At 47.2% G+C, this 23,723-nt stretch overlaps 1 protein-coding gene across 2 annotated transcripts; it reads left to right on the top strand.

Moving 5' to 3' along the window:
* The first annotated feature begins 1,748 nt into the window (after window positions 1-1,748).
* Window positions 1,749-23,673, top strand: ELK4 (ETS transcription factor ELK4). 2 transcript variants are annotated; one of them, XM_066983249.1, is made up of 5 exons: window positions 1,749-1,982; window positions 10,319-10,534; window positions 11,923-12,846; window positions 14,009-14,125; window positions 15,415-23,673. In XM_066983249.1, the coding sequence occupies exons 2-5, from the start codon at window positions 10,328-10,330 to the stop codon at window positions 15,511-15,513; spliced, it is 1,347 nt and encodes a 448-aa protein (XP_066839350.1). In that variant the 5' UTR covers window positions 1,749-1,982; window positions 10,319-10,327; the 3' UTR covers window positions 15,514-23,673. The 2 variants fall into 2 exon arrangements, with proteins under 2 accessions (XP_066839350.1, XP_066839352.1); XM_066983251.1 differs by lacking the exon at window positions 1,749-1,982 and adding an exon at window positions 9,148-9,617.
* Window positions 23,674-23,723: the final 50 nt, after the last annotated feature.

Below are 23,723 nucleotides of genomic sequence, written 5' to 3'. Positions count from 1 at the left end.
TAGAATCAGCATTAATTGTAGCTGGAGCTGCTCGGGCTTAACCATGATCTCAGCTACACCTTCTTGTGTGCTTGTGGATGCTGGTACTTCCCAAACAAAAACGTACCTGGCTGAGCGGTGCTTTGGCCTGTACCTACGTCTTGAGCAGGAGTCAAGTTTGTAGGAAGGCAAGTAGGTGAAACGTGCACAGAAGACTTTGTGCTAACACATCTAACCTCTTACCGGCATGTGTCTAGAAAACTGAAGGCTGCATGTTTTGGCATGTGTGGTGTTTGACAGTGAAGTGCTGCTTAATTCTTTGGTTTTTTTCCCTGCCAATGGGTGGGAATCTTACGGCGAGGCAAAGACGGGTGTTTGTGCACCAGAGGGAAGTGGGGAGCATGCTGCCTGCTTGACCCTTCACCTGCTGCTCCTGACGCCTGATCCGATGGGAAAATAACTGCTCTCAAACTGGTGTGGACCCTGGTTTTAGTACGTATCTCAGGACAGAAACTGCCCATCTGTGTGCTGCTGCAGGCCAAGGCAGTGCCCCTTAGCAACAAACACAGTAGCTGACCATAGGAGAGCAGTTTCTTGAGGACTCAAGTGCGTGCCTGGGCTGCTTTAACGAGCTTCAGTGTGATTAAGGCTCCTGCTGCGTGTGCGGTCTCCTATCTGCAAGCCTGGGATCACCTCTCGCTTCTGCTCAGCCTCGGGAGTGCCCAGGGATTATGTCTTTGCTACCAGAGCATTAGGATCAAATGGGACATGGAAAAAATGCAGGAATAGAGAAGCCCTGGCCCAAGCCGGGAGCCTTCTGCGAGGAATGTGTCCAGGTGGGCTTCCTGAACATGGCCTGGTGCCACCCCACTCCCCTGCACCAACATGGGGTTGTGCCTTTCCCCCAGGAAGAACCATCTTGGTGCGGGTTTCTCCACAGGCATAGGCAGAAGCAGGGAGCTCTCTGCACGGAGGTGGACGGAGGGACGTCCGCACTGGCGTCTGCAGAGTACAAACATTGGGTCGTCCCCTGCTCGAGTGACACCTGGACGCTTTTTGTCGAGCTGAATGCTGTTCTGTGTTATCCCTTGGAAAGTATTTATTTATTTTTCCCCTCTCTACCGTCTTCATGCTGGGGTCTTTTAAATTTTAAGCCATCTTTGCTGGTGTTCCATGACTGCGGGCGCTGCTCCTTCACGCCGTGACACAACCACTGACTCCTCCGTCCCAATCCCGAAAACCCGGCGTGGTGCTGAGGGCGAGGGGCGGCCGGGCTCCCCCAGCCCTGCTGCTCTGGCTGCGGCTATCAGCTCGGAAACGTGCAGCCTAAATCCTGTGAACTGCTGCTCCTGGGTTCCTGCTGCGCTTTCCCTCCTCGCTCCGCTTCACTTTCCCTCCTTACTCCGCTTCACTTCATTTTCCCTTCTTGTTTCGCTTTGCTTTCACTTCTCACTCCGCTTTCCCTTTCCCTCCTGGCTTTTCCCGTTAGGATCCTCGCGCCCAGCACGTTCTCCCCCCCCTCCCGCCCGGCTCCCCCCGTGTCCCCACCCCGCGTCCCGCAGAACCGGCGGCGGGGCCGGGCCAGGCCGGGCCGCGGGCACATGGCTGCGAGCGGCCTGGGCGGGCTCCGCGCCCCGCGGACTACACCCCCCAGAAGCCTTTGCGGGCAGGTGGGCGGGTACCGCCGTCCCATTGGCTAACGGCTCCCTCTCTCTGCTCGCGGATTGGCCGCCCCCCGCGTCCCTAGGGGGCCGTGGGCGGAAGCGTGGCGTACGGCGGCCGCGGAGGCTCGGTGCCGCCATGTAACGCGCCCGCCGCTCCCCGCCGCCGCCGCCTCCGCGCAGCTGCCCTGCGCCGCCCGGCCGCCTCCTGCCGCCTCCTGCCGCCCGCCATGGGGGCCCGGCGCCCGGCCCGGCCATGAAGGGCGGCGGGGGGGCCCGCTCCCACCTCCTGCCCGCCGCCAGGGGACCGCGACGCCCGGGGACCGGCGGGGCTCCTCCTCGGTGAGCGGGGACCGGGAGCGAACGGGCTGGGGGGGGGGGGGGGCTGAGGGGACCGGGGGGGGGGCCCGGTGATGGCCCTGAGGGGGCTGGGGGGGCCTGAGGGGGGTCGGGGGGGTTGGGGGTACCGGGGGGGGGCCCGGCTCGGGGCTCGCTGCGGGCACCGGGGGCTGCTGAGGGGCCGGGGGGGCTCGGTCAGCACCGGGGGGGCCGCGTCGGGCGTCTCTGAGGGGATGTGGGAGGGGCTGGGGGGTCCCGGGGTTTGGGGGGAGGGGGTCGGGGGGTGGGGGAGGCACCCACGCGTGGGGGCTTGGCCTTGGGGAGCGGAAGAGGCCGTGGGGGCTGTCCCGGCCCCCTCCAGCCTCCGTTAACCGGGGAACGGAGAAAAGGCCCCGGCCGGCTCCGTGGGGCACGGGGGGGGGTCCCCCAGGTTCCCCCAGGTCCCCCCGGCCCCCTCTTTTCCCCCCGGCCCCGTTTCTTTGCCCCCCCCCTCCCCCCCCCCCCCCCCGAGGTGAGCAGGAGGCAGGAATCGCACGCTCGGTCGGGTGGTCGGGTTTTTTTTTGTTTTGTTTTTTTTCTCCCTGCCTTCTGTAATTTTACTTATTTATTTATTTATTTTTTGGAGCGCTTGTGTGTTCTTTGCGGGATGGGTGGATGCCTCCCCACATCAATAGGGGAATCCGTGGAGAAAGTATGCAAATGGGCGCTGCTGCGCCGCCGGTGCACGCACGCAGGCGGCTCGGATCGGCTCGGCTCGGCTCGGCGCGCACCTGCCTGTTACACAACCTCACCTGAGCGCCAGGCCCGCTGCCAGCAATCCCCCTGCTGCCTCGCACAGAGGGGGGAACCCGGCGTTGCCCTGTGCCCTGCTGTTTTTATTTTTGAGCAGAGGCTCCGGGCGCCTTGCAGGCGAGCCGCGCGCGGTGGGTGCCGGGTTTAGTCGTTAGCGGTGCTCTCTCTTCCTCTTCTCCCCCTCGTACGCAGGGCGAGCGCGCTCCCTGCACCAGGCGCAGCCTTCCCGACGGAGCTGCGGCCTCCGTGATTTCGCCCGGCCTTGTTTATTTTTAGGGGCTTAGCGCCTGTTTGCGGAGAGGAGTTGTTCCATCGTCATGGCAACCGGGCTGCGTGTATCATAAACATTATTAAAGGAAACCTTTTCCAGCTCAAACGAGGCTTCCTCTTCGTAACGAGGTTAGGATCGACGGGGAACGCTGAGCCTGTTGCTCGGGGCTCGCTGCGCGGCACGGTGCGGGGACCCGGCCTCTTGCTCCTCGCCGCGGATGCTTTTACATTCAGCAGCCGTGCCGTGCCGTGCCCGCCGCAGCCAGATCCATCTGCTGCTGGTAAATGCTCCCCGCGGCCGCTGCCGTGGCAGAGGAGGAGGAAGCAAAGTGTAATCCACTGAAAGAGGAGCTCTCATACAATTACATATCTTTGTGGCTTATTAGAGGCGGTCACATCAGCGTTAGAAACAAACCAAGTGCCAGATAAAAAAAATCGAGTGTCTTTGAAGTTTGCCATTCTTTCTGTTTTTTCCTGGCTGTTCCCCTGCTACCGAAAGGTGGGGAAGGCTAGAAAATGCAAATTCGGGACAAGAAGTACTTATTTCTCAGGCAGGAGTTAAAAAGATGAAACAAACTGCTCCGAAAACCCAAAATATTTGCTAATACCTTAATTTCATATAAACTTGCAGCTTGATTTTTCGAGCCAAGAACAGAGAATTTATTGCAGCGTTTGTTTTAAGTAAATATGACTGTCAGACTTGGAGAGGGATTAGGCAATGAAAGCTGTGGAGCAGCTCTTATCACGAGGACATCCTCCAGCGTTTCCTTCCAAGGAGCTTCCTGCCTCGATAACCACGGCTTCTCGTTCAGAACGAGCTGATTTTCCTGACCGCCTGGGAAACAACAGCGCCGTGAATACCAGGGCCAAGGGGAAGACTAGAATTTACTGGGATCTGGGATTTTTTTTTTGCTTATTTTTACCCGATTTTGCTATTTGTTAGGGAAGGTGCAGTTTGAGTGCTTCTTGGAAAGCTACTGGGGTTTGGAAACCTTAATGCTGATGTTGCAGATGGGAAAATGTGTGTCTCTAATTTAATTCCTTGCAAATGGTAACTTGGTTTTACACGCACAGCAGTCTTCTAACAGGTAATTCACCTGTCTTCGGGAAGTAAGCTAAGAAAGCAAGCAGCGATGGCAGCAGGAGTTCAGGTGTCCTTACGGTGCTCGGTGTGTCCCAGAAGCGGGCTGTGTCCCGCTCCTAGCACCCTGCTGAGGCAGATTTTTGGCCGCTAGGTTTCACACGTGTTGGGCAGCAGGCTCCTAAAAGGAGTCAAAATTGGTAAAACACTGCAAGGAGTAATTCAGGTCATCCACCTTCCCGGGGGCTTGAGAATGTTTTACGAGAGGTGTGTTGGTACAGGGGTGTTTGGAGTGCAGTGCTAATGAAATTGTTGCTTGATTGCGTGCTGATGAGCACTTAATTGCATAGTTCATTAGTGATGTTACAGCTCCTCGTCCCGTTAGTAAAATAAAAGGAATAAGGGGAATAGCGCAGCTTTATACTTGCTTATTTTGTTGGCTGGACAGAGACACTGAGCAGCCTGACGGTCCTTTGAAGTTAACCCTGTTTTGAACCAGGGGTTGGGCCTGTGACCTCCCAAAACCTCCTTTAATCTAAACTGTTGCCTTTTTTTTTTTTAATTTCCTGGAACAAGCATCTAAAGCCTCGTCTCCACAGGAATATTGCGCAACAGAACAGGGGTTATTGTCTACAAATTCCTTCTGTTCACGCACCATGGCCATCTTCAGCTATTAAAAAAAACATGGGGAGGGTTTTGTACAGTGGAGCCCTAACAGCTCAGCTTCGCTGTGCGGGAGCAGGGTGCCCCTGTGGTGTGTGCACAGCGAGTCCAGCTTCCTGCAATTGTGTAAGGATTTAATTTGCTCACCTGCCGGCCCGCTGCACGGCTGATTTGCACCATTAAGCACGAGGACCCCGAGACAATCTCTAAATTATCATTGCTGTTTGAATTTATTTATTAAACGGAAGTATTTGGGGGGAGGTTTTGTTCTCTTCTGGTGAATTTTGGTGCTTTCAGGGTGCTGTGCACATTGGTGGTACTGATTCGGTTCTGGCAGGCTTCAAGCAGCATCCTCTGTGGCACCGTCACCCCGTGTCTCCTGCTTTATGCTGCTCTCAGCCAGCTCGTGAGGTGTCACTTCTGTGTAAATGTCTGGACAGCTGTAAGCGTGCCCCTGACGTGCTTGGGAGGGATTTTTGCCCTCGTAAGGGCTGTGACACTTTTTCTTCCCCTCTCCTTTGCACCGGCCTTGGCTTCTGGGGGGGGGATTCTGGCAGGGTTGTCGAGCTGCCTCCTGTAACCGGCCCATCTGGAAAAGTCATCGGCCTGCAGATGCTGATAAGGGAACAAACCGAGGCGCGGGATTACTGAGCTGCTCTCGGTGTTGAGTCAAAGCACAGGAAATCTGCCAGAAGGCATTGAAAGGGGGGCTGGGGCAGAGCCCCTCCGGTGCTGCCCCTGCTGCCTGCCCTGTCCCGGCTGGCTGCTGCCTACCGGGGCGTAGCGGGTGCCCCTCTCCCCCCGAGCTGAGGGCGCCGAACCCCTCGGTTTGTTCTGCAGCGGTAAGTACAGCTGCTGGCCGCGGTAAAATCATATGCCGCTTCCTAAGCTGTGCCACGCAGTGACCGCGCGCTCTCCTTCCCCCAGCGAGGCAGAGCCTGGAGGCTCTGTAATCACATGGATTGTGCGAGGCGGCTTGTGGCGAGATGGGTGAGAAGTCGCTCGAGAAGATGCCTATCTCGTGTCCTGGCTCTTGTAGACGTGAAGCTGTGTGAAGTCAGGGCTCAGACAAAGCTGCAGCAACCTCAGAGAGGCTGCAGCCACCCGAGCACGCTCAGGTCTGCAGCGTGCGCGCTCAGCAAACTGCAGCCAAACTCTGTCAGCTACCCGGTGTGCTGCGAGGGTCAGCCGTAGGCGGCAGAGAAGATCTCAAGACAATAATAGTGCTCTATTTTAGCATGCTCATTACAAAGTATAACTGCCCTCTGCCTCTAGCAACTATTTTTTCCTCGTACTCAACTGGTGCAGAAGTGGGAAGGCTGTTGTCATAAACAGCGCCGTTGCTTCGCTGCCTAATTCCCTCATTGTCTTTTCAAATGAGACCTTTGTCTTTCTCCGTGGACTCTCAGAAGGAAAATAACCTTCAGCAAGGAGGCAGTTTGCAGTGGTGTGCTTGTAATTATTGGTGTATTCATCTCGAAGAAAAAGCAATCAAACGAGGAGGCTTTTTATGCTGACAGGGAGCTGTGCTGGGAGATTGATGCCTTTTGATGAAAGGAGCCGTAGATGTGAAAGAAGCTGAAACGTTACGTACAAATCATGCAAGAAGCAACGCCTTGCCATTGTTAGCGGGGATAGGAGTGGGATGGTGGGTGCCTCTCCTCATCCCCATGCCTTTGAGTTCCTGTAATCAACGAGCCCGTAACGTTTCTGGGGAGTGGGCTTTGCTGAATCAAAAGGACAAGAGGATCCGCCAAATTCCTGCCCCTCTTGGGGCGGAAGGAGGGGGACAGTTTTGAGCACGTGGCCCTAAAAAGGGCTGGGGTATGGACAGAAGCTGGGCTGCCCAGTGCCACCCGGCAGCTGGAGGTGTTTTGCAGAGCTGGGGTCAGACGGGGCGCTGGCACCGCTCAGGAGGCCTCGGGGCTGCGAGGTAAGGGCTCGTGGAAGGAGACAGCTGCCATCTGCCCCCGGTGCTGAAGAAGGAAGAACTTTTTAATGCAGTACCTGGTTTTTCTTAAATCAAACAAAGCGAGGTGCGCAACTCGGCTGTACTGGTTTTAATTTTACATTTTGTGTGGTGGTTTTTTTTTTTTCTAATCCTGTTTTTTCCTGAAGAAGCAACAGTTCTTTGATGTATTCTTAGGCGGTACCAAAGCAAGTTTAATAAAGTCAAATGAGAGGAGCCTTTATTCGTCCTGCAGCGCTGTCTCCTGTATATGTATTACCCTCTCCCAGTTGCAGCTTACTCCTGGACTCTAAAGGGGAGTCGAGCCCATTGATTTAACCAGCTGGGAGGGTTATTTGCTGGCCCTCCTTGCTGGATATAGTCTGCAGGAAAAACTCCCAGTGACGCTGAGGTACCTCTGTTGTTTCCTGTACACGTGCACAATAAATATTTAATAAAGAGGGATGTTCATTCTTCTCACCTGCAATACAGCCTGCCCCTTAACAGCACCACACTGCTCTCTGCCTGTGTTCCCTGACAGCTGGGCCGTCAGTAAAACTGCCCTGCCTTGTTGGGAACGGGTCTGATGGAGACTTGATAAAGCGGAGGGTGATGGCCACGTGCAGCATATCCTATAAGTGATGGGAGGGATCATGACAACACTAAAGCCTGTAAATGCTAGAGACATTGCTAGAAACTCAGCTGATTACCGTGCCAGTACAGTCGGTAACTGTGCCCCTGCCTGGGGAAGGATTCTTCCAGCCAGAAAACTGCAATGCTTGGGACCCAGGCACCGTGAGCTCTGCGCAGAGCATCCACGTTATTATTTTGGTCAGTGCTCCTTAGAACAGCGTAGCACATCACCGTGAAAGGTGATTTTTTGAAATCCTTTATCTAATATCATTTCAGTCACTACAGGCACAGGCCGTGTTGCTGAACTTGGTGCTGTGCACACACAGTTTGGTCAGCACCGTGTATCCCAATCGCAAACCAGCCTTCGCCTAGCAATCATTTGACTGCAGTTGGTGAGCTTTGAGATGATAACAGCAAAGTACTTCTTCCCGAAGGGAAGCACACCGGTGGGATTATGGCATTGAAATTGGGGGATGAAATCTGCACAGGTTTTTAGGCGAAGAAAAACCTCTGCCACTCTGAAATTCTGCTGCTAATCTAATTTCTGTGTGATTACCTCCCGTTGCATCAGGCAGCGCTAGTTGGTGCAGTGCTGTTACGAGCTTTGGAGCTGCTGCAGATAAATGTAGCGTGGGAATAATCACTCAACTTCATTTTCCTGCTCTTTCGCTGTTAGCACTTAGCGCGGGTATTGACAGCTCTGCAGAATGGTGGAATCAAGTCCTTATGTCTGTACAACAGCCGTGCGTGTGCATCATCCTGACGGCACAGTGAGGCTCCGCTCGTGGTGCTCCGCGGCACGCGCGTCCCTGGCCGTGCCAGCAGGCAGATATTAAACGAGATTAAAGGTTCCTGGTGAGTGTGAACGTAAGTCAAAGTCCTGGAAAGGATTGAATTCGGTTCCCTGCCCCAGAGGTCCGGGCCTTTCGGCTCCCCAGCGCGCTGTGGGAAGTCTCAAAGCACTGGGCTCAGCAGCTGATGTTTTCTTAGAGTACTCGGCAATTAATTTGGGCAAGCGTGGAGTTGTATGCGTGCGGTAATTAACGAGGAAAGCACCTTAGGCCAGCATAACAAGGTGGTGTGGGTGTCCTTCATTTTGAGATTGTTGCGTGTAATTGCAGCAATTTAGCTGGCTTGATCAATGTAACATCCCTCTGGAGTCACGTAAGCGTGCCATTAGGCAGGTAGTCTTAAAAATAGGCTCAACGAGATGGGCTCTGCCCAAAAAAACACCTGCCCTGGGGCACCTGATTTAAATAAGAATGCACGGTCCTGTGTGAGCTGTCAGCAGTAATCCTTTTACAGGGCTGAGTGAGTCGGGAGGCTCTGACACGAAGCCGGTTCTCTTCCTTATATAGGGCTGGGTGAGTGCTGGGCAGTAACGAGGTTGGAATAAAAGCCCTTGGTAACAGATGAACTGGCTGGCAGTGCCGCCTGGATCTTAAACCTAGCCCTGCGGATGCCTGGACCTCAGACAGCGCGGGCGTGGGTCCCGCTTGCTGGGGCTGGGCGCGATGCCGGTGCTGAGCCTGGTGTCTGGTCGCTGGGGCTGCAGACTCCCCCCCAGAGAAACCCCGTGCTCTATAGGTTTTTTACTGGGATTTGTTTGGGGGGGAATCCAGCAGTTACACATATCAGAACAGCGTCACTGTAATCCACCGTGAAGGCTCTTGTTGCACAGTGGCCGGGTTTCTTGTTATTGCAGTGGAAGAAGTTGAAGCCATCTGTGTGAGGAACAGTTTCCTCGCTGGGAGGGCGGGGAGGGCTGGCACGGGCTGCCCGGAGAGCCTGGGGAGTCTCCCCTGGGGATATTCACAAGCCACCCAGACATGATCCTGGGTACGGGGCTGTCGGAGACCCTTCCTGAGCAGGGAGGTTGGGGCAGCTGATCCGCAGAGGTCCCTCCGACCTCTGCCACTCTGCGATTCTGCGAGAAAGAATCGGTTCTGGACTAAAGGAATCCATGTGGGATACTGCATTAATATAATTTGATCTGTTAATTCGCAGCGTAGCTTATCCTCATGCTTCCTCTGTGCAGACAGGATTATTTGCGTTCTGCTCCAAAACGTCTGTGGAAGTGCTGTTCCGCGCGGTCAGATATGGTCAGGGAGAGATGGCATCTCTGCCGCCTCGTCTGCCCCCGGTGACTTTATCCAGCCACAGCTCCAGTGTGGGAAAACCGTGCTGGCAGTGGGTGAAGCGACTGGCAGGCACTAGTGCTAGAAAGTCTCAGCCTAAAAGACTCATGTAGGTAAGACACGAGAGGAATCAAGAGAAAAGCCAAGACAGCATCAGAAACCATTTCATTTACTTTTTTTAGCTTGCTTTCTTGTAAAACACGGGGATGACGTTTGGGAAAAGGAGGAGGTTTGAGGGGAGACCGGGGGTCGATTGGGAGGGACAGCAGCAATACAAATGAAGGAAAATTGAGTTGTTCTGCACAGCGACATCCCCAGGTAGCCTAAGCAGTTGCTTGATCCGCTCTCCACCCTGTTAAGGACCCGGAGGCTGGAGGTGGGTGCAGGTAAGAAACGGAGGAGGTGAGTGTGGGTGTTTGATTTTACCTGAGTGCACCTGAGCTTTTTTTTTTTTTTTTTTTATAAAGCAGTACAAGTCAGAATGGGTGAACATGGAACAACTTAGAAACTGTGGGTTTTTTGGTGTTTTTTTTTTGGATAATGACTCATTGCAACTTACCCAAAGTGACCTGATTTAGTTAAATGAGGCTAAATATAACCCATGTGAAAAGGACTGACATGTGGGAGGAGACGATAGCAGTTGGCTCTCAGCCTCTCTGTTCTGCAGGGAACATCTTTCACGACTGGTGACTAATAATTTTTACTCTTGCTGCCTTTGGAAATAACATCTCTGCACCCGTACCCCCTTCTAGGGAGATGCAGAAAACGCACCGGTCCTAATCTGTCGCCTCTTATCTGCCTTTCTGAATTTCAGCTTACTGCTATGGACAGTGCTATCACCCTGTGGCAGTTCCTCCTCCAACTCCTGCAAGAGCCTCAGAACAAGAATATCATCTCTTGGACCTCCAACGACGGGGAGTTCAAACTGCTGCAGGCAGAGGAGGTGGCCAGACTCTGGGGAATCCGCAAGAACAAGCCCAGTATGAACTATGATAAACTCAGCCGTGCTCTCAGATACTATTATGTGAAGGTAACAAAGTCCATAAATCCACCTGAAATCCTTATCCATCTTACCCGCCTAATGAGCTTTGTTTCCTTTTTCATTCTCTTCAAGGGGATAGGTGTCACTTCTGTCTCCCAGACTTAAGTGAGGTGCACTAGTTTTTGTTTAGACTTGCTTTTTTTGCCTTTTGTTTATCCTCATACCTGGTTCCTCCCAGTGGTTATGTTACGAGGTTCTAGATACATTTGTGCAAAATGTTATCGTCTTTGATTTGTGTCTTTGCTAGTATGAATCCTTCTTTGAATAATGTTCTCCTTTGCAACCCTTCTCCGAACATGTGTGTCCTTGCAAGTGTTAAAATCTTCAACACTCCAATTTAAGCAACAGAATGATAATGATGGTCCAGATGGTGAATGTTGCACCACCTTGAGACCTTTTCTGTAATTGTCTCTACGAAGGAGCTATCAAAATAAGGATTTCCTGTGTGGCAGCCCAGTCTTTTTCTTTTCCTCCTTGTGTTCAGAAATGCACCCCTAAGAAGGATATTGAGTTTATTCCAGTAGAGTAAGGTGCTTCTCTTATTTAGCTAATGTCTTCTAAGAACTTGCAGTAGCCTTTCATTAGTGCACGTGTAGTGTCAAAAAGCTGAACTAGAACCGCAGTGTGGGATTGTGATCTTCATTTCGGTAACCTTTCGATAAGCCATTTATCCCACAACTGTTACTGTGTGGGTGTACGGGATTGAAACACAAAAACAGTTCCTGAGGAACCTGTCAGTTTGTAGGGTATGGTTTGTTGCTTGTCTTTTATTATTGAGTAGCACGGTTTCCTTACCTCTGCCTTTATACCAAGAGGTCTCAGAAATAACAATTGTTCAATAAATAATAATATTCTTTGGCCCAAATTGTTTGTGGCATTGCAGTTAGGAACAAACCAAGTTTGATGAATGCTACTTTGCCTATTGCAAAAGCTGATAAGCCTACGTTCTGCTGACCAGTTCAGCTTCTTTCTTTTACTATTACCTTATTAAGAATAAGGGTGATGTGATTTGATAGATTGCACTTACTGCACACATACCAATGATCTTAACTTTTATGGGGGTAACGGGTATCTTTTGTTTCCTAGCTGATCTTTGAAAATACTGTAAACTGAATTGTTCTGCAGTTTTAAGGCTGCTGTTAGTACATTTAAGGTCGGGGTTAGTTCACCTGCTCTAGTGTTCTGTCTGTGAGCTCTGGAAACGATGCTTTGGTGGGATAACTAAATTGCAAGAATGCAGTGTGTATTTTAAAATAAATAGAAACAATTTTCAGTGAAAGACTACCAACTATTTAATTCCTCAGTCTATTTTAGGCAATGTTTGTAGCAAGAAAATTAATCTGAAGGGCTAAAAATATATATCTTCTTACCCACAGAATATCATTAAAAAAGTGAATGGTAAGAAGTTTGTATACAAGTTTGTTTCTTATCCGGAGATTTTAAATATGGATCCACTTGTCGTGGGCCGTATAGAAGGAGACCCTGAAATGACTGGTTTTGCGGAAGTTAGCAGTGCTCCAAAGGATGTGGAAAACTGTGGGAAGGAGAAGTCTCAGTCATGTGCTAAGTCCTCCAGCCGCAATGACTATATCCACTCAGGCTTGTACTCCTCTTTTACGCTGAACTCCCTGAACTCTTCCAGTGTAAAACTCTTCAGGTCCATCAAGATTGAGAATCCAGCCGAGAAACTGACAGAGAAGAAACCCGCTCAGGATCCAACACCGTCTGTCATCAAGTTTGTAACCATGCCCTCCAAAAAGCCGTCCTCTGTCCCCCTGGTCGCTACCACTTCAACGGTCTCTGCCACTTCCACCGCTTCTGCCCCTTCGGCTGCATCCTCTCTCTCCATGGGATCAGAAGAAACTCTCCAGACCTTGGAGACTCTCGTTCTACCCAAGTTAACTGTCCCTGAAGCTCCAGCACCTTTGCCAAACTTAACCACCAGCTTCACCCCAACTCCGCCTGTATCCTCGGTTTCTCCCACTCTGCAAGTTCCCTCCACTCCCCCTTCGCCCCCCCTGAGTTCTAATCCTGACCTGGACATTGACACGGACATAGAGTCGGTGGCTTCGCAGCAGCTGGAGCAGGCTCAGAGCCTTCAGCATCAATCCCCAGAGCCCAAAGAGCAGGATTCATCTGTGCTGGAGAAGGAATTTGCCAATCATCTCTCCAGATCTAAAAAACCCAAAGGGCTGGAGTTGGCTCCTACTCTCGTCATTACAGGCAGTGATCCAAGTCCGTTGGGAATACTGAGCCCTTCTCTCCCCACCGCTTCTCTTACTCCAGCACTTTTCTCTCAGGTAACCGAATTACCCCTGCCACCTCTTTTTTTTTCCTATTTTTTTTTTGTTTAAAGAGTAGTGGTTATGTTTTTAAACAGTAAGGGAGGGCAAATGGAAAGTTAAAAGCCAGTAGATAGTATTTGGGAGCTCTGAAACCCATGACATTACTTCCATTTTCTTATAAAACAGAAATTTTATTCATAATCTTCATTAGCTCTCACCCCAAAGTGTGTCCAAGTGGCACGTCAGCTATACGCATCTGTACGGTGTTAGCATGGGGAAGGCAAAGCCCAGCACCAGTAGGATCCTTTGTAAATCTTCCCAAAGTGACACTGAATTATTTCAAAAAGCCTAAACCCTGCCCTTCGGGCTGATTCTGAAAATGCTTAAAAATAGCTAACCACTGAGGTGTTTGTTTGCCGAGTTCTTTCACTTGATTCAGTAGCCTTTCACTTCAGACCAGAGTAATGTGAGTTAACGGTGGTAAGAGTGGCTGCAGAATTTGGTTGTTACCGCTGTGTGGGAAAGGAAAGCTTTCATTCCTCCTGGAAAATTTGGAAGAGAACCGAATCCAACTATGCTGTTATATTGTTCTGTATATATTTAATCTCCTTCCTGTAATAAATTGGAGTGAAACTGCAGGGAAACCGCTGATAGAAAACTGAACTGGCTGAAGGCGGGGGGGGAAAATCAAGTGTAGCTGCTCTTCTGGCGCCCCTCGAAGTGTTTGGCTGGCGAACCTGGAACATCCAGAGCACTCAGAAGCTGGATGTGAATTTATTTCATTGTGGCTTACATCACCAGTGTCACCCAGACCATGTGTATGCCCACTGCCTACTCACATTAAATTCATAGGCTGAGTTTTCCCAAGTCATTGCAGGTGCTGTGTACTGAATTGCAGGAGAGGCCAATTTGCTGTGCGCGGGATTTGGCAGCTGCTGGGAGAAGAGGGCCAATTGCTGAGAAAGGGGAGGGAGAGCCGATGACTGCTGCTGTTGTGGGGCTTGAAGGGAGGAGGAGGAGAAGGTGGGAGGAAGCGGAAGGAGAGAAGGGGAGTTTCTGAAATTTGGATCCAGCCCTCCGCAGCTGTAGGAGCTCATTATTGTGGCGAGCTTTCCATGTGCTATCTATTACTCAGTGCAGGTTTCAAACAACTGACTTGTCTCCATGTGTTTTGCAGACTCCCATCTTGCTGACCCCAAGTCCCTTGCTCTCCAGTATTCATTTCTGGAGTACCCTAAGCCCGGTTGCTCCTCTCAGTCCTGCAAGGTTGCAAGGTGCTAACACACTCTTTCAGGTAAGTTCAGCCAATCTCTCTGTTTGACCTACACTTAACCAATGCCCCCTTCTTCAGAAGACCTGCTGGGATCTGTTACCCCAAAAATCCAATGGCAGGTTTAGGCAGTAATACTTGCTGCTTAATAAGGCAAGTAAGCATTTCAGGGAGTAGTTCATACTTCGGTTGCTTAGTTATTCCAAGTTTAAAGTACTAAAAAGTCGCTTGACAGTTTCCTTGAATTCAAGGAGTCATTTTGTACCCAGTGGAAACAAAGTAGACATCTTTGTTTTCTATTCCCATGTTAGCTTTTGAGAGCAAGTTTAATCTTAGTGGATGTTTACCCCGTTTTGTTTAAGTATATTGTAAATGTTGTTGTTTCAGAAATGTTCTAAATTAATAGCAATCTGCTGTAGTTAAATTATGTTTTTTAAGTCTGCCGTTCCTGTAAAACTTGCCTCCTTATAACTTCACGGGTTAAGAGTTTCCTGGAAGTGGAATTTTGCTATTCTCTCGTGGTTCTTTTAATAGTTTGTTAACAGCCTCTTCCTTTGAAGGACATTAATTAAACCTCAGCACTAGTAAGAAGGGAGGCTCTGTGTGTGATCTCTGTGGCAGTATGTAGCACATTTCGTGTATGCTCTGTATTATTCTATCTTTTATGGTTAAGAAATTCTCCGCTTCATTGTTTTCAGTAAATATTTTTATTCATATAAGATTAAAAAAGAAAAAAGCCTTCTAAATTAAGAAAATAAAGTCTTTAGCTGTAATTACCTTTGATTTTGCTCTACTTGGGAATTGGAGTACCTCTATCTGTTGCCTGAGTCTGCATAGGCAGAGGGTGAAATTTTTAACTGCTTGTCTTTTGGGTTTATATCTGACATCTCCATGGAGATGAAGGAAGTACCTTATGTGTACTGTCAGGATAGGCAATAAACAGCTAGGTCTGAAAATGCGTTGGACCTTTTCCTCTATAAATAGCTGGTAATTAATTGAGGAACAATGTAGAACGTGGTTTCTCAACAACCTCTATAAAGTCCCTGTCTTGTGACCTTATTAGTTTAGGAGATAGGCAGTGCTCAGCGCAGAGGCTGCAGACTGGGTCTGTCTGGTGACGCTGGTTGCAGTTGCACAAATCCAGCTATCTGTGATGCAGTAGCATTTTAAAAGTCAATTACTTGGGGAAGACAAGAAGATTATTTGCGAGTTTTTGTTAGTTTGTTTCTGGGGGAGCTTCTACATGCACAGATATGAGAGGAACAGTAAGTCAAAATAGCCTCTTCCTTACTCATTTTTGTTTTGTCTCTTAGTTTCCATCAGTGCTGAACAGTCATGGCCCATTTACTCTGTCTGGACTGGATGGACCCTCTACCCCTGGCCCATTTTCCCCTGATCTGCAGAAGACATAGCACATGAACTCATGGAAAGGACATATTGGCAAGCAAGGGAAAGATTATGACACTTATATTTAACCATGTTTTTTAAACGAGCAATTTATAATTCCACAGAGATTATCAAGTCATAGTTTTTGCCATTCCCAGATAAAATGCCTTTTTTGCAAAATTCCTGTTTTTTGAAGACCCAGATTGGGAATGTATATGCAAACGCCTTAATAGGAGCTGAAGCTCCGGTCTCTTCTCTTCCCTCCTTGGTTTGGAAGACTTCACTATGGATAAAGGGAGTTTCAGTTGGTGTTGCAGTAACTGAGTCTGCACTGATTGCAGTAAATGGTATCAGAGAAGTCTTTTCTCTGTGACTCTTGGAAAACCTCTGTTCTTCTGCTTCCTGTGCTTGGCAAGAAGAAATCTAATCGTGATCGAAGCTGGCATTCCAGGAAATGCTTGGGAAAGGGGTGTGTGTGCACTCGGCTTTGCCTTGGGGCCTGATAACTTCTGCAGCAACAAAACAGCCCGCGTCTTATCTGCTGTACAAACGTCTTGTCTCTTTGCAGGGAGAAATTTTCAAGGAATACTCGATGATTGCGTTACTCAGATATGAACAATTTTTGAATGGCATTGTACACAGACAGTCCAGCCTCTCGCAGAAGTGGCCTGGCTGCCTTCTGGATGCTTCCTGGCCCTCCCTTCGGTGAGGAGGCAAGGCCTGGGGACAAACGAATGGTGGGATTAGTTCCTTTCAGTTCTCAGAAAGTTTGAATGCTGAAGTCCAAACATTTCTTGTGCCAGAGACCTGTTCTAAAGCCTGTAATCTCACTGCTAGATCAGCAGCGTGATGGATTTACGTGAGGTTTGAGGGTGTATCTGTTACGTGAGGTTGCTGCCTGATGCGCGATTATCAGACCCAAGCCGTGGGTGAGAACACTAACGTCTGAACGTTAACGTTACTGCTCTTTTCCCACAGGTGAAGTGGAGAAGCTCCTCTTCTCCCAGCTCTTATCTCGAGTTTTGCTTTACATCTATAGCTTTTTTTATACGAGGAAGCACTCAGACCCCAAAAACGTTAGGCTTAGTGCATACAGCTAGTTGAGAGAGGTACCGTGGCGTATCAACCTTACTGTAAATTTGCGCTTGCTTTTCTTTCCTTGGTGGCCGTGTGTGTGGATGAATACAGGATCAGTTTCCAGAGCCATTTGAACCACTGACGAAATGAAATTTGTAATTAGATTTTTAAACCTCAGGAGGCCTTTTAAGAGAACTGAGGAATGAAAGAAGAGGGACTCTCCTCGCACGGCCCCCTCAGAGGTTGGATGTCTTGGTCTGCTGGCACCGAGCTCTGTGCCCTTCCACTTTGGGTCTCTGCTGTCAGGCAGCAACTTCGGTTTGCTACCCACATACGTGTGGTGAGTTGGTGACATATGGATAAAAACACCCACTAGAAAACAGATGGGGACCATCTCTTTCCTTCGGTATCCTCACTGCCCGTCTTTGAGGTTTTGATGAGCAGTGAAAAAAGATTGTACCTTTACAGCAAGAGGAGCTGGCAGCGTGCTTCCTGCTCTAGTGCACCTGTCTGGTGGGTGAGTGGTGAGCTCTGCCTTCCCAGAGTTTTCCTTTTGCCACTTTTGTGGACTCTGAATTCACTTTAAAGCATACGTATGACAATACCCAAGACTTAATTTACTGCAGTGATTTTCTCTCTGTATATTCTAGCATTGAAATATGTAAACCACTTAGTACGTTCCCGGTAGGGCGCCCTAGCCTTGGGTGGGTGTAATGGAGTTGCTTTTTGGGCATTGTTCATCCAGAAAGTCCTCTGCCTGGTGGGAGGTGAGAGAAAAGAGGGTGCCTATCTTGGGGTGCAGATAGCAGGGCGCGAGCTCACGTAGCGAACTGTCTTCCTGGCCGTCACGTCAGAGGCACGACACTGCTTCGCGTTTTACACATCAGCAGATGCAGGATAAAGTTCCTGTGCCAGTGGCTCTTAAAATGACAATGTGCAATATTGACTTTTTTTTTTTAAATGCAGAAAGAAACCTGCAGATCATAGTTAAGAGCAGGCATGTGGAATTTTCTGGTTTGCATGATAGCTTATGAGTTTGCTCTAGAAAATATATATAGCTATATATAAATAGCAGCACTTTTAATGGTTGTTTTAGGTTGGCCAATTTTATGCCCACTGTGTGTGTGGATTTGAGAGCAACATTGCAGACTAGGATTAGAGTTTAAAAATAACTAATGAGCACTAAAGACTTGCAATTTAATTGCTTCCCTTTCCTTGTCCCCTATGGAGAAAAGCCAAGTTTTTGTTTAAAAGTTGTGTATGTGCACACGTGCACTTATTTTTTTGTAAACTGTATCACTTTCAGCATAGGTATGCAAGAGAACCAAATGCTAATGTAGCTTGTCAGTTTTGCTTGGCCTGGTTTCATGCTCTTCTCCAAGTAGCTGCATAAGCTTGCACTGCCACAGCTGGTGGCTGAAATACGTGTTCACCTTCAGGAATACCTTCTTCAGAGAGTGTGAAACGCAGTCTGGATGTGTTGGCTTCGATCTGGTGAAGTCCCAACTTCCTGACGGATGACATGAGAAGGTGACTGCTTTTGCTTGGGCACCTGCCTTGGAAAATAAAGGTCCCACATAGGATTATAATCTCAGGAGGCAGTTGGAAAAGCAAGACTAGGCGAGGTGAGGTGGGAGAGAAGTTCGCTCCTGTTTTCCCCACTGTAACTTTCAGGTCACTTAAAATAATAGTGTCTTGTATATATGCTGCCTCATTAAAAGGACATTTACTAATACGTGTATAACTGCCAGCTTTTTTGGATCACATTCCTGACAGCACAGTGTCGCTGTGACATCCTCGGAGCTTGGTTGTGTGAACTGCTGGTACTCTGCTGGCTCACTGCAGGAGCAGTTTGCAACTTGGTTTTAGTGTAGGGAAGGTGGGGGTTAATGTAGGCTCTCTTTTAATTATCATGTTAGCAGTCTGTAGTATGGGTATAGTACCGTGTTGGTTTTAAAAATAGTGCAGCATTACAGAAACATTTTATTACGTTACAATTCATGTTGCTGAAGTAACTGTGGTATTGTCGAATGCTTGGTAGTATTTGCATCGGTTAATTCATAGATGGTGGTAGAATTAGACTGGATGAGCATGGAAGCTGAACATCTGCCTCGCTTCTGGAAATCTCTTTTAAATGTCATTGCTGCTGTATAATAGTACTGCAGAGTTGCAAAGCTTGCGCTGCTGGTGCTGTCTGTGCTACGTCTGTTTTTTTGAGATCCTGAACCGTCAGGATGCCACTAGCAACGTGTGCTGCTAGCAGAGACAATCCGTGGAAAGCAGAAACGTGTTAATAACAGCCTACGTTTAGAGAACCGTCCCTGTTCTGTCTTACCCATTTTCAGAGAATGTGATCCTAGTAATGAGGGTGATGGAAGGAAGGTTTTTTTCTTAGCAGCTTAAGTCTAGAACCTTGTTTCAGAAATTGGTCTTCAGCAGTGACAGCTGAATGTAATTCCTATGCACTGTCTTTGGCACATTCAAACTGCATTTTGCAATAGGTCAGGAAGTGATGAAATTCCTCAAATTGGAGAATTCGTTGTATTCACTTAGAGTGTCCTAAGACTTCAGTATCCATGCATCTTTGGTGTAACGGAGTGGGAATTAAAATATGGAAAGCTTTGGCTATTCAGCAGTTTGTTTGGGATAGTTTCTCCCTCTAATATGTTTTCAAACCTCAGATATCCAACAGATTCTTCTTGGTTTTCATAGTGTTCATTTTAACCACAGTGAAGGCTGCTCATGTGCATATCTTCCTTCACAAGCTTTTCAACACGCCGACCTGTTTAATGTCAGATTCCCTCATGACTTCAACTTCCATGCGAGAGGTTCTGCAGGTCGAGACCGGATAAAAGAGCTAGCCTAGCGCATCGATGCAGTTTCTCAGGTGAGCACAAGCAGAGTTCTGGTCCACTTCGGTAGCATTATTCTAGTGCTGAGTTTGGAACCTACAGTGCTGACAATCTGTTGGCTACCCATGGTTTATTCATTTATCTTTTAGTTACTTTTTGCTACTGTTTTATAGTGTTTTTTTGTATGTACTCAACTTTTACTATACAATTTAACCTCTTCCATTTTTAATGCATACTTGTTTACAAGACACATCTCAGTGTTGTATCAAGAGGCTATCTTGGTATTGTCAGCTATGAAATAAACTACATCAGTAGTTAAGGAACATTGTCGAAGTTGACAGGTATTTTAAAACTTGATGTTTGAGTTTTGGGTGTCCATAACAATTTTGTTCTGTTTTGTTCCTTAGTTCTCCTGTGTAAGAAATATTACATACCGTCTGGCCTCTCGGGTCCTAGGTATGGAGGGTTTATTTTGTCTTAAAAATGACGGAGCATGGTATTGCGGACAGGCAGCCCGAGCACCACGGGATCTTACACTCAGCAGCTAAGTTGAAAGTACATGAAAATTGTAATCGTGTTGCTTAGAAGCTATTTGGGGTGTTTTAATGAGGTATAGTGTGTCTTGCCTAAACAGGAATTTTTATGGTTTGATTTGAATTTAATTAAACAGTAATTGGCAATGGCTGCTGTTTAGTCTGAACAGCGTTAGGAAATCTGCTTAATGTGGAAGCCTTTGGCTATTGCCATCTAGATGAGTGGTGGTTAATATGTGACATGCTGGAGTTGATCTCCTGAAATCTGAGGCTGTCAGGTGAAGATTAAAGGATGAAATGCAGTGACAGTTGTTCTACACAATTCTTCAGGGCTATTACTGCAGTAGACTTTCTTGGATTGACATCTGTGAACATGGCATTCCACGTAGTTTGAGCGAATAGCATTGACTCTGTAGGACCCCTTTATAAAGCTGGTTCTGGACAGAAATATTTCTGAAAACAGAACCAAATCTTTTCTCTGTAGCCTGCTTTTAGTCATAAGGATGTAATATAGGAACTACAAAGCCACAGGAACGGCGGTGCTGCCATATTTCTACTTTGTGTTGAGTATCATTATCAGACCTTCTGCCTGTCTTGGTACCGCCTAAAGCAGAAAGGCTAAGCGTTGGTTTTGGGTGTCTTGCAGATTTTGAACTGAGGAATGTTATTCTTGCTTTTGTACAAAGAGCAAACAAAATTAAGGGAGAATATGTTCACTGCAGAACGTTGATTCTTTTTGGAGGATGCAGCTTTTCTGACCATGAGCATACTTTTAAAAATAAAAATAAAGTGACCTGTAAGGTAATAAAACTGGGCAGGGCCCAATGTTTCTGCTTGGATGTGTAAGCTAATGTATTTCCCTTTTCAGATAGCGAGATGTCAGCTTCATATAAATTATTCTATAGAAAACAGTAGGACTGACTAGAATTGATTTTTGTTTACCCTTCCCTTCCAAAGAATGTTGGTGAAGACTTTGTGGAGCTATTCCAGGCATCTGATTAAAAAGCATGCTTCTACAGCTGAAGACTTGTTTTCTGTATGCGTTGTTTAACTGAGACTGGAATAGCTCTCGTCTTCTGAACGTCCATGTGCACACAGTCACTGCCCGAGAGGATGTGTGTTCGGTATGTGCTCTGGCTTTCAGATTTGTGTAAATGATGCTTACGGTGTACACTCAGAGCAAATACTGCACTATGCAGTTGCCACTTTTAAATGTTTTGCACATGCTGTTGAGGCTTTTGAGGGCTTTTTCTTTCCTTTCCTTCCCTTTTTTTTTTTTTTTTTAAGTACTCAAATCAATTTTACCATGGTGTGGGCTAAGTATTTGCCAAAGGTTATTTTTAAACGCATCTTTGACATTGCTGTATGCCACGTCTTCTATAAAAGTGTCTTAACTGTATCTTTGAATAATTTTATATTAATGGAACGACAATTTGGATTTTTCTTTCCCCTGAAACACTTCTCTGTTGAGACCACGCATTGCAGAAGGTTTTCATCTCAAAGTAGGGATTTTGGCAGGGTGAGAGGGTAACGGTATAATTAGCAACCTTTGGAAAACAGGGGTCTTTTAATGGAGACACCGAATGAACTGTAAGCAGTGCAGTCCGAGAGGCTGGAAGGCAGTGTGTTTGGAGCCCACCTCAGTCCTTGGGCAGTACATGCAGCAGTGCTGTACTAATAACTGGAAGCTGTTTTGTTTTGTTTTCCTTCTTTTTTTATTTTTTTTTTAACACAGGAAGGCTTTGAGGATGGCTTCTGCATGGTTCCTAGTGTGTGCTGTGTGCTGGGGGGGGGGGGTTACAATACCTGGGTTTGCTCTAGGCTCCTTGAGATGCATTGTGGTTTTTTTTGGCTAGCATGTCTTAAATCTTCAGGCTTTGAAACCGCTTTATAGAATTGTGTTGACTTTTTGTTCTGCTGTTATTCAGTTGCACAGTTTTATATATATGATGTACTAGTTTTAACGTTAATTCTCTGTGAACAGGGTTGAGATTATTCATTGTAGTTAAAAAAAAAATGTATTCTAAAACTCCCTTTGAAAATCTTGTTTGTATTCTGTTGCAGTGTTACCAGATGGCCTTATGTACGTCACAGTGTTTTGTGATAAGTACAGTAGCACATTTAATGCTTATCTCTCCCAACCCCTCTGTTTTTATAGCTGAGAAGTATATTCTTAATAATAGAGATGCATAAACGGGAAAATTTAAGTGACATGTATGGTAAGGATAGCGGTTGTCTCCTCTAATGTATGTTAGGACAGCTGGAGTTAATCTGCGACTGAAATGACTCTGACTAGGGACAGTTAACCAGCACAAGACTTTGTCTTGGGAATGTGAGAATCGCTGTGTGAGCTGATGGCAGACGTGAGTCGTATGCCAGCAGCTTGTAAAAGGGAAGAGATCCCTTGGCTTCATCAGAACTGCTCTGACTTACACCAGCTGAGAATCTGGTCCTTGCAGCTTTTTGTCCGTGGCTCAGAGAGAGCCAGGGAGAGAAGGTTAAGCTAAATTTTAGAGAGCTTCAGCAACCCAATCAGCTGTGGTAACGTGTGACAGTCGTCGTTCTGTTTAAAGTGCATATCTGTTTTGGAAAGTGATTTTCTGATGCCTTTAGTGTTACTCCTCAAGTGAATTTTTAGGTTAATTTGGATTCTCTGTAAATCAGCGGGATGACGTCTGCAGTATTTTCAATGCTACAGCAGCTCTGACATTTCTGCTTGGGGCAGACTGTGGAGACAATCATGTAAGTTAACTCTTTAACTCTGAAATGGATTTGATTTTACTTTACTTTAAGTAAAAATGGTATTGAGGTCAGCAAATAACATTTTCAGTTACTCTTTCCAGAACAGAATTGCGTTTAATATGCATATATAGTACCGAGTTGAGAGACAAAGCAAGTTGTGTTATAGCAAACATCTGCTGGCTTCCTACAGTGGAGACTTACTCCAGACATGGACTTTTAGAGCCAACTGTAACCTTACACCGCTTTGGTGCTCTTCTTACAGTTGGGTAAACTTGCCTGTGAGAGAGTAGCTTCTCAGTCGAACTTTTTTTTTGAAAAAAAGAAAAAAGAAAAAAAACGTATAAGAGTATCTTAATGCCATTGTGTTTTAAAAAAATGCTGGTATGTAATGCAAGTACATAAATAGCCAAAGTTTTCAGTAATTGTTCAGTGTTACTAAATTTGCTTTTATTTAACCTTCCAAGATAACATATTAGGAAGACCTTCAGCATGTTGATATCATATTGAAAAAAAAGTCTGATCAACTTGATTATCGCAGATATGCAGTTATTTGAACACATTTCAGGTTTGACTAGAATTTGGAGGGCAAAGTTCTATGATGCAAAACTTACTTTGGAGGACGTGCACTGTATTGACACTTCAAAGTAACTAATCCTACTTTTCAAGAGTGGCATATTGGCAGTTTTTATTCAAACATAATGAAGGTCTTTCCTGAGAAATCAGGTGACTTTTCTATTGCTTCAATTTTTGTGCAAAAAAAAAAAAAAATCAATGTATTGCAATCTTTTTTTAAAAATGGGGTGGGAATAGTTAAAGAAAACTATTTTATGTAAGAACTGACAGAGGGATTTGCTTTGTATAATGCAAGCTGGCTTTAAAAAAGCATTGTAGCAAATTATTCAAGTCAATCATATGTTAATAGTTATGTGCAACCAGACATGCAAAACAATTGTATTTTTTTAAATAAATATTTTTAACAAAGTTCCTGATCTTTTGACTGTTTTTTTCAGTGGAGGAAATTGAAAGTGACAG

This window comes from Anser cygnoides, chromosome 25 (assembly GCF_040182565.1).
Source record: "Anser cygnoides isolate HZ-2024a breed goose chromosome 25, Taihu_goose_T2T_genome, whole genome shotgun sequence".
Classification (NCBI taxonomy): Eukaryota; Metazoa; Chordata; class Aves; order Anseriformes; family Anatidae; genus Anser; species Anser cygnoides.
The sequence above is the reverse complement of the archived record's forward strand: the minus strand, read 5'-3'. Positions and strand labels throughout refer to the sequence as shown.